General features: G+C 32.2%; 1 protein-coding gene across 1 annotated transcript; it reads left to right on the top strand.

Annotated features, from left to right (window-relative positions):
* The first annotated feature begins 1,156 nt into the window (after positions 1-1,156).
* Positions 1,157-14,946, top strand: LOTGIDRAFT_233779 (hypothetical protein). Its single transcript, XM_009060613.1, has 7 exons — positions 1,157-1,285; positions 6,530-6,605; positions 7,662-7,726; positions 11,372-11,453; positions 13,001-13,101; positions 14,046-14,141; positions 14,673-14,946. Exons 1-7 carry the CDS (start codon positions 1,253-1,255, stop codon positions 14,865-14,867), a joined length of 648 nt encoding a protein of 215 aa, XP_009058861.1. The 5' UTR covers positions 1,157-1,252; the 3' UTR covers positions 14,868-14,946.
* Positions 14,947-15,277: the final 331 nt, after the last annotated feature.

Here is a 15,277-nt window from a genome sequence, read left to right as displayed (position 1 = left end):
TAGAAAAACACGTTGTATGGATACAGGGTGGTATAATTAACTTCTCTTAGTATTTATCTCTAATATCAATTCATTATAACTAGTGGCAATTCCTTCAAACAACCACGATTTAAAAAAAAAATAGTGACTGACAAAATATGATACGTAGCGTGATTTATTGCTAAAAATCACTGAAACAACATAAGAATATGGTTCCATAGAAATTTTCTGCTGACACGGAATCCGCTAGTTGATCACGTGACTTCATTCGTTGGATTATATTCTAGCAGACGACACTTGGAATTCCGATTACCGCTTGGGATTATAAGGAAATTCGGCCGATAAAAAATGGTGACGTTTGGTAATAAGTGAAATCCGCCATTTTGTATTTGTCAAAGTATACATTAATACATTTTACCTTGCTTGAAACTACTGGATTCATTCTACTAGCTAATATTGTAGAGAAAACCCATGTTTATCAAAACAAACTAATGCGGAGGTCGCGCAAGGTCGCTCATGTAAATTATTAATCCTTTCCGGAAATCCACGAATAATAGGTTTCCACGAAATTAGGTTACTCGAATGTACGATACTGCAGAATTCCGAATAGGAGTATTCTACAGGCTCCATATCCTCCAGACTCAGACTTTCCTTGGCACAGCGGTCTGCTTGATCATTGCCAGGAATGGAGACGTGCGATGGTATCCATACTAATTCAATCTTGTGGTCGTTGTTGGTTTGGTAGTTGTGGATCATTCTTCTTATTCCGGCAATAACTTCTGACCTGCAATTAGAAGAGGTGAGAAAAATAGATTGGAGGCTGCTTAGCGAGTCGGATAGAATTGGATTGGATTGTACGCTAGTTAAGCCCTTATAGGTGTAGGAGACGGAGGCAGCGACCGAAAAAAAAACCGTAAGAGACAGGTAATGTCTCGCACCTTTGGTAATCTCAGTCCTGCTTCGCCCAACATCTCAACCCTCCTAATTTTTGGGCATAATATTGAAGAATCCCAGTCAAGGCATATTTCACCAGTAAAGGACTATAATTTTTCAAACATTCGTGTGAATATGTTTTCTTAGGCTGTTTTATAATTTTTTGAAAAAACCACCACAATTTTAATGTAAGGAGAAACTCCAACTTTAAATATTAAGACTGGTTGATGTCGACTACCATGATGATGGTTTAAATTTCCAGGACATTATCGCGTGCTCAATTTCTACAGTGACATTTCGATCTTTGCATCTGTAACGTGCACTTAACAATAATTTTAACATGCCAAAATTAGGATATTGGAAGATTAGAGGTGTAAGTATGATTAAATATATGTAGTAAATCGTTTATTTTCGATGTTGATGACATTGTCATTAGGCTATACAAGACAGTGTGACATACGACAAAATTCAAAGATGCGGTACATTATTAGAGGCCTACTTATCGAATACATGTCGATATCGTCATCAGCAATCTGTAGCAAGGACTATTGATGTGTTACTACGTTGAAGTCTTGTCTGAAAAGATGATTTTAAATTCAATATCTTGAATCATTTTATTATACAAGTTCTATTTATAGAAATCCTACAGTTTTATATAACTAACAAACTAGTCCGAAACATCTGCCTCTATTCCAGCCTCTTATAGTTATTTTGACAATCGTCTGAAGTCAGAAAAAATTGCCACTGTTTTATGTGGATTTTTCGCACCTCTGAAGATGCATTTATATTAAACTACTTTTACAATGACTAAATTGGTATGGGGCATCACTGTAACTTTCGTTTTGTTAGTATCACTTGATTATATTACCTTAGAACGTGACTGTGCATACAATTTTAAATGGCAAACTCAAGATCAGTTTTACTAAAAAATGCTTTGATTGAACCGCAGGCATGACATTAATGGTGTAGAGAGAATTAATGATGTTATGACTGAACTACAAAAATATATGCTTATTGTTTGATTAATTGACGTTTCTAATGAATAAATCAAGTACTCTATAGTGTAAGGATTGTGTGAGGACGTAAAAAAGTTTGTGGATCAAATTGACTGAAACCTGATTGAAAATGGTAAAAATAAATTCCTTGTTTACTCACTAACTAAAATAGATTGTGATAATGTTGCAATATTTTGTATAAAAAATTATTAGCTAGACCATGTTCAAAAGACATATTTGTAGGCTTAAGTTAGAAATAAGGTAATTAAATACACTATGTATTTAGAAATGGTCTTTTTCCCTGTTTTCGGAAACATAACCAATGAAATTTTAAATTTGTCGGTTGGTAGGCTATTTTGCAGTATTGGTAATGTTCGGCTGTGGAAAGGCCCACATAGAGTTAGCTCCTTTATGGAAATTGTGAGACATCTCCTGCCTTCAAACCTTATTAAATTATTCTATTTCACTCATTTTCGGTCCCACATTGATTACTACTCCACCATTTGGGATACTTGTAATAATTATTCTTTAGCAGCCCTTAATAGACTTCAAAAATTGGCTTTTATGCTTAATATGAATAAGGCAATGCCTTGAAATAGAGCGTTAGCTTTTCATCCAGACACATTGACTTACCTAATAGTTAAAATGATCTTAAATCCAGGTTTTCTAGGTGTAGGATGGCTCACTACTACTATGGTCTTATCTTCTAACATTATTACTAGAAAGCAATATTCCCAGTACTCACAATAGTCTTAAAAATGTAGTGGGGATAGGCATGGTTGTTTCTAGGTAATGAATAATTGTGGTCACCAGTTACTGAAATTTTAGTGTTCAATATCGACCAGTAATTATCACCCTGATCTACTTCCATATTAGTCCTCTTAATCCAGTAATTATGATCCTGATCCACTTCCATTTTAGTGCTTGTCGTCTGCTAGTAGTACGCTAACACACCAGACGTACTTTCAGATTAGCCTATTTTAGAGGGGGGTGTACAGATATGGTCAAGGTTTGTTTATCGCGTTAAAGGCACAATCGATAGTTAACATCATACTATGCATGTGGACACATTTCCTGATATGCTTTGTCATATAGCATATGTTTGTTTCTCATAGTTTCTTAGTATTTTCAAAAATTTCATAGTAATGACATAGAATTAACGTAGTTCTCCTCCATCCTCTATTGAACTCGTCCCTTTTGAAGTCACCCTATTTCTATTGGCTGAGAAATAAATTTTCCCACTGTATTTGACCAATGGAGTGAATGAATGTGTGACGTAACTCATGCGAGAGCCGTGATGGCAAACTGAACAGTTCATATTTTGGTGTTGATATATAGTTTCTGACCATTAACAAAATTTAAAAAGTCAACGAAGATAGAATGATTTTAATAAAGATAAATACAATCACAGACAATGTCATTGACACATTTTTATACGCCCACTATAGAGACTACAGTTTTTATCTGATTTTGATAAAACTTGGTGTGATGCTTTAGATTGATAAGATCTCGGTCAAGTTCGAATTTGACATATTTTCGATGAACGGTTGTTGAGATGTTGCCCTTGACTTGGAACGCCTTGAAATTTGTTAAAAATTGTTCGTGAGCAGGATTGAAGCTACAGTTTTCATCCGATTCTGATGAAACTTGGTGTGATCTTTGGAATTCATAAGATCTTGGACAAGTTCTAACTTGACGCATTTTCGATGAAAGGTTATTGAGTTATTGCCCTTGACTTTGTTAAAACGCTTCGAAATTTGTTAAAAATAGTTTGTGAGCAGGATTGAAGCTACAGTTTATCAACCGATTCTGATAAAACTTGGTGTGATCATTGGAATTGATAAGATCTTGGACAAGTTCTAACTTGACGCATTTTCGATGAACGGTTTTTGAGTTATTGCCCTTGAATTTGTTAAAACGCGTCGAAATTTGTTAAAAATAGTTCGTGAGCAGGATTGACGCTACAGTTTTCAACCGATTCTGATGAAACTTGGTGTGATCATTGATAAGATCTCAGATAAGTTCTAATTTGACGCATTTTCAATTAACGGTTTTTGAGTTATTGCCCTTGACTTTGTAAAAACGCGTCAAAATTTGTTAAAAATAGTTTGATAGAGACTACATTGTTTATACGATCTTGATGAAACTTGGTATGAGTTCTCAGTAAAGCTTGAAATTATTAAAAATCGGATGATAGGTTTCACATATTAAACCACCACAGACTTTGTTATCATTTCTGACAGCTGGTAGTGGGCGTATGTTACCTTGCCTGGCAAGCTATCTTTAATGTAGTATTTCCAAGGTTTCTCAATTAAATTTTTTGGATTTTTTATCGATTATTGATCGATAGTCTGCCATCGATAGTTGATCTTAATTTTGTAATCGATATCCAGCCCTATGCGCAATAAAGGCAATGGCCTCATCAACACAAATAGAAATCAATGTGTATTAACAGTGACAATGAGGATGTTTTGTCACTTATTTTTTCCAGAATATGAAGAAAATGGCTAAATTCAGAGTTTTAAAACTTCTTTTATTTGAGTTTCTTTGTTTCTTAAACTCGACCCCAAGTTTTTAAACATATATTTCTTTTTTTATTTTCGAATTTTCTTTAAACAGGCTTTGCATTTGAAGCTTGAATTGAGATGATATTACAAAATAACAGAACTTCAAAATGTTCTCCTTCTTTTCAAGCGGTTTTATTGATACTTGGATTTAAAAAATGATTAAATGAATGATTTGTTAGTGGGTTTCTAGTGTCTCAAAACACATATTTAAACCAATTTTTTGTGTTTTTGGGAAGCCCCATTTTAAGTTTATTTGATAACCAAAAAATGGTGGCCATTTTGGCTGCCATCTTGGATTTTTTGAAAACACTCTGGGGATTTATAGGGACTTTAGGTATGTTCTTCGGCTTCCAGACATATTCTTGGACCTATCCTGAAGCTTGTTATGAGATATATTCATGTATTTTCGAACCCAAATGTCAACATTTCGTTTTAGTGGCAGACATTTTGAAAATAGCTAAAATCTGATTTTAATGAAACTTGGTGTGATCATTTCTATTTATGAGATTGTACATAGACAAGTTAGAAAGTTCCTATTTTTCGATGAACTGCTTTTGAGCTGCCCTTAACTTATGAAAAATGTGTCAAACTTTGCCTGTGTACACAATAGAGACATCAGTTTTTTATCTGATTTTTATACGCCCACATGAAATGGGTCTTTAAATTATAAAACCTCTGTCAAAATGAGCCATTTATTCCTTCAACGTTTCATGTGTCTAAAAACAAAACCAACACAAATTAAAGGGTAAATCATTTACCTTTTTTAATTGTGTTGGTTTTGGACTCCCTGAGGATGTGTATTTTTAGACACACAAAACGGAGGAATAAATGGTTTATTTTGACAGAAGTTTTATTATTTAAAGGGGCATTCCGCTTTTTTTGTAAAATATTTTCAATATCAAAACATCGAAAATTGTACCTGAAAATATTTCTATGCTATTTATATCTATGTATCTACTTGATAAAACTGAATTTCTTTTAAAAGGGTTAATTAAAAACGGCTTGTTATGTTTACATGTAGTTAAAATCTTGAGAAAATCTAGGAGACATATTTCTAACAGTAGTTTTTTAACAGCTTGCGAAAAGCATAACAAACTTTAAAAGCTTACGCAACCTTTTACCTAAAGTTTTGGCGTTAAAAATTAACGTCTGGATTTTTTTAGTTGAAACTTTCAGATACGTATGGGAACAACCCTTTAAAGTCTCATATATTCATCCTGTCAAAGAATCATAGTTTTTTTACAACTATGATCACCATTCATCATCTTCATGATTGGTTTTCAGTCCTAAAAATTTGTCGAAATCAAGGAGAATCCTGATGGCCTCTCACAAAGGCAGTCTTGCGAGAGTCTTCCGAATGCTGTACTAAAATTTAAATACAATGCCACCTCCCTCACCCAATGAAATGCATGTCATTCAGTCAGTATTATCACTTTGGGACACTTGCCTGTAGGGAGAGTGTTTTAAAATTGTTGCCCCCTATATGAATGTTTTATATATCAGGAGGAGGAAGTTATCGCACGTCCAAAGTGGAATGTTAACCTTGCGTGAAAATGATGTAGTACTGATCAAGAATTATCATTTTTAGAGCATTCCATTTGCTAGTGCCATTCAGTGGTGATAGATTACCAGTAATATGATCAATATAACAGATATTATACTAGTAGTTATATTGCTGTCCAGATAAAGTGTGATGAATTATTTTATTGAAGAAGTGTACTTATTCCAATTACAACAAAATATTGTCGTGTGTTTATGATATGTACACCTTACTTCTAAATGTCCTTCAAGTCATATTGCACATTATTGTGGTTAAAATAAAATGACATCATCAATGGAATCAGGAGTAGAGAAAATAGTCCAGACCATATTCAATATATATGTAATATGGATATAATTAGCACATAGGCATGACTCTATTTTCTATTAGTGTAGTGGGATAACATATAAGTATGTCATACAATAATATAGTCAATATTACTACAGGTATATACTAGTTATAAATATATGCTAGATTGTTTAAATATTAATAATGATAAATAGATATAATTTCAGCTTGCTCAGCCCATCAGATTTTTACTGAATTATGTCGGCGAAGAATTTGAAGATGTTCAATATGAACAAGGAGAAGGTGAGCTGATTATTTTTTCTAATCCAGTTTTTCTGCAGATAACAAAACAACTGTGTTAAGCGATATATTTACATAGAAATTGTTGCTACTGACTCTATGCAAATCATGTGCAATATTTTGTGTTATTTCTTTATGCCCAACATAAAACAGTATTTTTTACAGTATTTACAGTAAGTGTGTGCTGATTTACTTAATACCATATGAAATATTTACATAATAGCCTGGAAGTTAATTCTGAATATTTGGATGATCATATATATATGTACTCTTGACAGAATGACATTCATTTAAAAAACAAGAGAAAATAAGACAACTAGGCCTATATCTATCTATAAAGGGAAACATGATTTTTTGGAAACTTTTCTTAAAAGTCCTGTGTCTATGCTTTCATAACTTTGTCCTAAAACATGATGAAAAAATAATTTTGGCAGAAAAATTTATTTTATAATCAAACTAAAAAGACCATTGACATAACGTAATTGAGTTTCTGTTATAACTTGCAAATAATGGATTTGTCAACTTAAAAATTAAAATAGGAAACTAAATTCCTAGTGGTATAATTGTCTGGGTCATTTATTTCAAAAAAAAGAAAAGGTTTTTTAATTTACGAAGTTTTTTTTTACCTTGATCATGGATGACCTTGACCTTTCCAAGGATGTCCAACATATACTTCCGCTTTAACAGGCGTCCGAAAACAGCAATTTTCAAAACTTTTAAGGTTCATATCTGTTTTATTTGACCTTTATTGACCTCTTGACCAGAACAAAAGTTATTATACTTGACGAGATCTATTCAAAAATATTTTCATTTTTGTTGTGCAATGTATACTTTAGCTAATTGAAAATTGACTTTTTACTACCAAATGTTTACCACCGACTATTATCAACTTCATGTGTCTTTTCACTACCGAACATTAAATGGCTTATAGACTTTTAACTATAGAATGTTAAATTGCTTTTCTTTTCCATGTAACGTTTCACCAATGTATCAGGTCGGACATATAATGGCACAAAATGAATGTGTGTTTATATATATTTTTTCTCTCGAATATTTCAGCTCCTGGATACAGTGTTGAAGAATGGACAAAAGTTAAATATACCTTAGGATTAGATTTTCCCAATGTAAGTTCTGTATTGAATTTGCTTTTTTTTAACACAATTGTTATTTATGGAAAATGGCACTATCCATTATGAATGTCTGGAAGTAGGTTTTTATATTGCCATCGCCCCTGTTCACATTTCTTGTAGAGTAGAGGCTACAGTTTTTATACGCCCACATCTCTCTATGTAGACGTATATTGTCGGCACCCCTGTCGGTCCGTCAACATTTGCTTGTAAACGCTCTAAAAACTAGATTTTTTGATGAAATCAAATGAAATACGATGTGTGTATACATATTCATAAAACGAAGATCAAGTTCGACTTTGAGCTATTTTCAACCTTTAGAAGCAGAGTTATTGCCCTTGCCCCAAAATCTTGAATATGCTATTACTCTCTTAGTTTTCAACCGATTTTGATGAAACTTAAAATGTTATTGGACCTAAATCGAAAGGTTTGAGAAAGTTTAGTTTACTTCTGATGAAATTTAAGGCTTTTTCAAGATTTAGGCCTCTTACGTCAAGTTTGAGGAGTTAACGCCCTTTAACCTCTATACAGTAAGTGCTTCTATCAACATCAATTGCTCGTAAACACTCTAAAAACTAGAGTGTTTGAAGGAATCAAATGAAATTCGGTATGTGCATACATATTCATGAAACGATGATCCGTTGGTTGGTCGGTTACATTTGCTTGTAAACACTCTAAAAACTAGATTTTTTGATGGAATTGAAATTTGGTATGTGTATACATATTCTTAAAACGAAGATCAAGTTCGAATTTGAGCTATTTTCGACCGTTAGAAGCAAAGTTATTGCCCTTGCCCCAAAATATTGAATATTTACCATTCGCATGCTGTGGTGGGCGTATATGGCTGTGGTCCACTATCTTTATCTGATCTGGACGAATCTTAGTTTGCATGTATACATTTATAAGATTTTGGTTAAGTACGAAATATTTGTAATAATTGGATGAACGATTTTAGAGTTATTGCCCTTAACTTAGTAAGAATGCATCAAATTTGGCTTGAATGTATGATAGAGACTACAGTTTTTATCTGATCTTGATGAAACTCGGTATGCATATATATATGGATGAGATCTTGGTCAAGTTCGAAATTGCTAATAATCAGGTGATCGTTTTCAGAGTTATTTCTCTGAAGTTAGTAAGAATTTGCTAAATTGGCTCTGCACGAGACTACAGTTTTTATCCCACCTTAATAAAACTTGGTATGCATGTAATAGATTGATTTCATTATTACCAAATTCAAACTTAACAGAGATCTCATCAATATATATAACTGATGGCTACAGTATGAATATTATGTGGTAGACTATGCATTTTTATATGCCCACATGGAAATGTGCACAATCAAACTAATAATAGTAGTTGAACATCTAAACCAGTCATGAAGAAGATTATGGTGATTACAGTTTGAAATAATAAGCTGGATTCTAATGACAGGATACACAGTGAGTCAAATACAAATTAAAAAACACTGTCATATATAAAACCATTTATTTTTCAACAATTCCCTCTAATACAAGAGATTCCTCACGGAGGACTAAATACAAAATGAAGAAAAAAAGATGACATCATAAAGCTAATGATCCCAATAGTCCTACATAACAACATTGAAAATCTTTTCCAAGTAACAATATTTAGAATTTACATTAAAACTTTTTGTACCGTACTTCAATACTACTTTCCCAATGTAGGACTAGTGAGATCATTACTATTGTGAATCATGGCTTGAAATAACTCCAGAAATTGGGTTGGACATTTTGTCCGGCACAATTCGATTTGTCTGACATTTGAAATTTTGTACCGGACATAAAAAAATATGGTATTTTCAATTGAAAAATCGCATTTAAAACCCATCAATTTTTGGACTGAAATTCACCGTTTTCTCACCTGCAAATAATACAGGTTAACAACTAGCTAAGAATAGTTTATGTCATTCAAACAGACCATAGGGATTATTTATATTTCTGATGACTCTCAGGGAACGATAAAGCCGTAATTGAATTAAATCGTATCTTGTTAAAAAGTTATAGGAACGTATAAAAAAGAGCCATCAGAAGTAATAACTTATTTGATTGGACAAGATAAGATATCTATTTATATCAGCCAATGAATTTCCTACTTTCATTATTTTTCTACTTTCGGATTTAAGAATACTCTCGCTAATCAACACATCTGGCGGTGTTTATTTAACATGGTGCCTGACAATTTCTTCCGGCTCAGTGTATATCTTTGTATCAAATTCTTATGTAATATTTGAAATAAAAGTATTAAAGCGTGATTAAACTTCATGATTATAATATATAGTACCATATGAAAGATCATCTCATGTATATAGAAAGTAATTATAGAGTTAATATTACTAAAAGATTCTGACAAACAACTTGACTTGAACTAATTGTGTCAACACCGTTCATTGTGTTTTGACTTGATCATCCAGACCTTGCATTTCTTCTCTAGGTGCTAGTTATCTGAATGATCGAGACTATGTTATTGTCATTTCAAACTTTTTAGCTTTCCCAGGCGAGAAATGTCAATCTGTTACACGAAAAAGAACATTTTTCAAGAACACACAACTTTGACGTCTATTGGAAATATAAACGGTCAGAATCGCGATAATTCACGATCTTTTCAACAAGAAAAACAATATTTTTTCATAGATTTGGTACCAGACAAAAATGTCCCCAAAAGAGATTGTACCAGACATTTGCCGAAATAGTACTGGACAATGTCCGTGTCCGGACGCTTATTTCAAGCCTTGTTGTGACTTCATCTTTAGTTCTTCATTTTGTATTTAGTCCACCGAGAGGAATCTCTATTGTATTAGAGGGAAATGTTAGAATATAAATGGTTTTATATATGAAATATATTTCGAAATTAATAAGTCGGATGAACTGTGTCGGAGTTACTGTCCTTGACTTAGTAAAAATGCATCAAATTTGGCTTGTAGGCATGACAGTTTTTAATCAATCTTGATGAGACTTTCAGATAAATGGTTTCAGAGTTATTTCCGTTGACTCAGTTAAAACACGTTAAATTTGACTCCATTTTAATGCGATCTTCATGAAACTTTGTATGAGTATATATTGATCAGATCTCAGTCAATTTTGAAATTTGTATTAGTCCGATGAAGGGCTTCGAAATTATTGCCCTTGACTTAGTCAAATCTAGTAAAATTTGGCAAATTTAGGACGATATAGACTACAGCTTTTATCCGATCTTGATGAAACTTGCTATGCATGTATATATTGATGAGATCTTGGTTGAGTTCGAAATTGGTAATAATCGGATGAAGGGTTTTAGCTATGGGCTTAATGCTGCTGTGTGTTCCCCTATGAGACCTTGATGATCAGCTGTTGAATATATTAGCTCTATCAGCTGATAGATCTTAATTTCAGCTCTATGTATCACTTTCAGTATAATATAAAGATTCTAGGTTGGTTTCACCTCTGATAAAATTTTACTGAAAGTTTGGACTATGTAGTCAATTCAATGTAGTTATTAATATTCTGTAATGTAATAATGATATGAAGTTGACAATACTAACTTCATTTGTGATTGTGATTAACACTGTGGAATGAAATATTTCTATAACCCCTTGAAAATGTAGATAAATATGAAGGTATATAGATCATTTATTATTTGTAGTTGCCGTATTATATTGATGGAAATGTCAGTATGACACAGAGTAACACTATATTAAGATATATTGGTGGTAAACATGATTTATGTAAGTAATCACTTCTGTCTAATCAGTTAAATGAAAACATAGTCATACAGCACTTAAAATTATGAATATAAAATTGATTTAATGCTGACATGAAACAGCAGTGTCACGATATATGAGCATTATGAAACTATGTGTTGCACTTACATAAAAATAATAGACATGAACTTGGAAAACTATGTTTTCAGATAATTTTTAATATTTTTTTTATTTTTTCTCCATGGTCTTATCCCAGACCATATTGTGATTAGGCAGTTCCAAATTTACTATTTTATTATATGCCCACATTATAATGGAATCACCACATAATAATGTGCTTGTGTATTGTCGTTGCCCCTGTCTGTCCGTCCGTCAGTCCATCGGTCCGCAATTGCTTGTGAAGGCAAAAGAGACAACAGTTTTTATCTGATTTTGATGAAATTTGGTGTGATCATTTATATTGATGAGATCTTGAACAAGTTTGAATTTGGATATCTTTTGATGAACGGTTTTGGAGTTATTGCCCTTGATTTAGAAAAAACTCATCAAAATAGAGACTACTGTTGTCATTCAATGTAAATGAAATTTTGTGTGATCACTTATAGTGATGAGATCTTAGACAAGTTCGAATTTGACGATCTTTTGATGAACTATTTTGGGTTATTGCCCTTGATTTGGGAAAAACACATCTAAATTTGTTTGTGAACACAAAAGAGACTACAGTTTTCATCCAATTTAAATGAAAGTTGATGTGATCATTTATAATGAAGAGATCCTAGTCAAGATTTAATTTTACAATTTTTCGATCAACTGAATTTGAGTTACTGCCCTTCACTTGGTTAAAAACGCATCAAAATTTGTTTGCTTGTTAACACAATAGAGGTGACAGTTTATGTCAGAATTTTATTAAATAATGTGTGTTTGATTAAATCAACAATATCTTGCACAAATTAGATTTTTGGTATGAAGTGACTTCCCTTGATATACTGAAAATATATCAGGAAAGTATAATTACATCCAGACACAGAAGATATTGAAAGAATTTATATTCATCAATGAAAATGTGGCAAAAGATAGCCGATTGTAAAAACATTACTAGTAATTGCACATGACTATTTTCTAAACACATGATTGGCGGTGATTGATCAACAGAATTGATGTTAGCGATCTTTTGTTTTTATGTCAATTTATGTTGGATTATCAATAATCTAATTGGTAATAAGTGATTTAGATGACTATGTGTTAGATTATACCGATTTTTCTGCCTGTTAAGTGCCTTGATAAGTCTCATAATAGACAGAATGTCATAGTCTTCAAAGTATTTTAAACTGAAGTAAGAAGGAAATCAACCAAGACCACAAAAAAGTTTTTTGATTGTGCAGAATATCTGAAATTACAGAGTATTTGAAATTTTCGTAAAACTCATCAGTGCGTCAGGGAATAGTCTGATTTGTGTCATTGTAGTGTCCATGGAAACTGCAATTGATTTCAAACAAAATGTTGAGAGCTAATTTTTGAAGTTGAATTTAGTTTTTAGTTGAGACTTTCAGATAGATGTCTTTATTTTCTAGTGGGTAAAACAGTCAAAGAAAAGGTAGCATGTGATATGATGACTGAAAATGCCATGGATTTTAGAAATGGAGTAGTTAGACTGGTCTATAATCCTGATTATGTAAGTGGAATGTATACAGTATTTTGTTTTAATACACCCATTTGAAATATATTACTGTTATCTATAACCACAGAACAGTGTACAAAATAACTTGAGAACACTATATTGGGTGATCTGTAAAAAACGATTATACTTTGTGTTTCAAGATAATTCGCATAGTATTAAAGCTTGAACCATAATGAATTCAGCTCAATAATAGAGATACAGATGAGCTTCATACGTTAAAGTACTTTAAAATAGCAACATTTAAAAAATTCCCTGTCAGAAAATATAATGCTGAAAGTAATTATTGTAATATTTGTTAAGATTTAGAATTGAACAAATGGTCAATGGGACCCCCATTTTTGGACAAACCTAATATACTTATTGCTTTTTCTAATGACAAAATTGTTGTCCAAACTTTTTCATGAGGTATTACATTCCCTTGTTCTAAAATTCAGTCTAGAGTCCCACACACTTTAATCATTGAATTCCAATCAAGAATTAGGTGGTCATTCATCTTATTTAAAAAATCTACATTATGGCATTGAAATTTTTGACAAGGAATTTTAAAACTGGTAGCATTTAACAGTCTGTGAAACTGAAATTTGGTGCAAAAGATGTCATTTAATTATGTAATCAAATTATCTTGGCTTTAATACTCTATGAATAATCCTAGAATAAAAACCTGATATAAGCCACAAAAAAGAAGGATTTTGACACATTTCATGGAAAGTGTTCATCATTTGTAACCATTCATCTATTTAACTTTTATTTGAAACAATTCCTTGATATAATATTGTCTTATGTCTGTATGTTTGTATTTTAACATGTTTTTAATGATAAATGTTATTGGAGATCATTAAACTGATTGCCAGTGTTTCTAATTATTGTTCAGACCTACATATAGAAAGCAGATTGCTCAAGAATATTAACTAATGTCTTTTCATTTATTTGATTTGTAGAAAAAGTTAGTTGGAGATTATTTTAAAAATTTACCTGATACTCTTACCAAATTTGAAAATTATCTTGGAAGTAAACCCTGGTTTGCTGGTGATAAGGTAAGTCACAAAAGATATCAATCAGCAGTGTGCACTCTCTGAAGGAATTCTGAGTTGATAAACCTACCATATGTCTTCAAGCAATACTAGTGGTCTTAATAGTATGATCTACCTATATTTGACTGTGGTCAGCAAGTGAGGACTATCCTCGGTTTTCCCTCCAAGAAATAAGCTAATATTGTTTTTGGTACCCAGTATCAGTATTTGGTAATATATATCATGTGAGACACGTGGATATGTTTTAATTGTAATATTCTCATATTTTATTTCTTACCTTCTAAGACTTCTGTATGGTTTCAATTTGTGTTATTTTGAAACAGTAGAATTTATTGGTACCATGAAATAGACAAATAGTTAAGAGTCAAACATCATTGTGTAGTTCTTTTTCTTGGAGTCATTTCAGACAATGTAATGATACTCTGAATGGTGATTATAGAAGTTCTTAAGCTCTTTAATTTGTGAAATCTCTTTTCAACTACTTCATTTGAACAAGACTTGCATTGTAAAATTTTATTACTCTTTTTATTTTAGATAACTATTTGTGACTTTCCAATGTACGAGTTATTAGATCAACAAAGAATCATGTCACCTGGCTGTTTGGATAAATTCCCCAAACTTTGTTCTTTTCTGAATCGCTTTGAAGCAGAACCAAAGAATAAGGCCTATATGTCGGGACCTAACTTTATCAAGAGACCTATCAATAATAAATCTGCAGGATTCAGATAGATTTCTTCAGGACAAAAACACCAGAATATTGAAATGTAACTTTGATCTATAAATTAAATTGATCTTAATATGTATTTTGTATACGCCCATGTTAAATATATGTATATGGGTCTCACCCATGACTGTCCGTCCGTCAGTCCACACTCTTGACCACAATTCTTGACAGATTTTGACGAAACTTTGTGTAAGTGTTGATTATCACCCATGGATGAAACCTATTGAAAATCAGAAAAAGTGAGTTATTGCCCTTGTTTTTTAAAACTCATTTAATTTCTAACTGGTAAACACTTTAGAAGGCACAATTCTTGACAGATTTTGACAAACTTGTGAAACCTACTGAGAATGAAACAAGCAAATAATATTTCAAATGAGTTATCGCAGTGTGTTCTTCGAACGCACTGCATTGTTTT

Source organism: Lottia gigantea (assembly GCF_000327385.1).
Source record: "Lottia gigantea unplaced genomic scaffold LOTGIsca_43, whole genome shotgun sequence".
Taxonomy (NCBI): Eukaryota; Metazoa; Mollusca; class Gastropoda; family Lottiidae; genus Lottia; species Lottia gigantea.
Note: the sequence above shows the minus strand (reverse complement) of the source record. Positions and strands in the feature narration are given on the sequence as shown.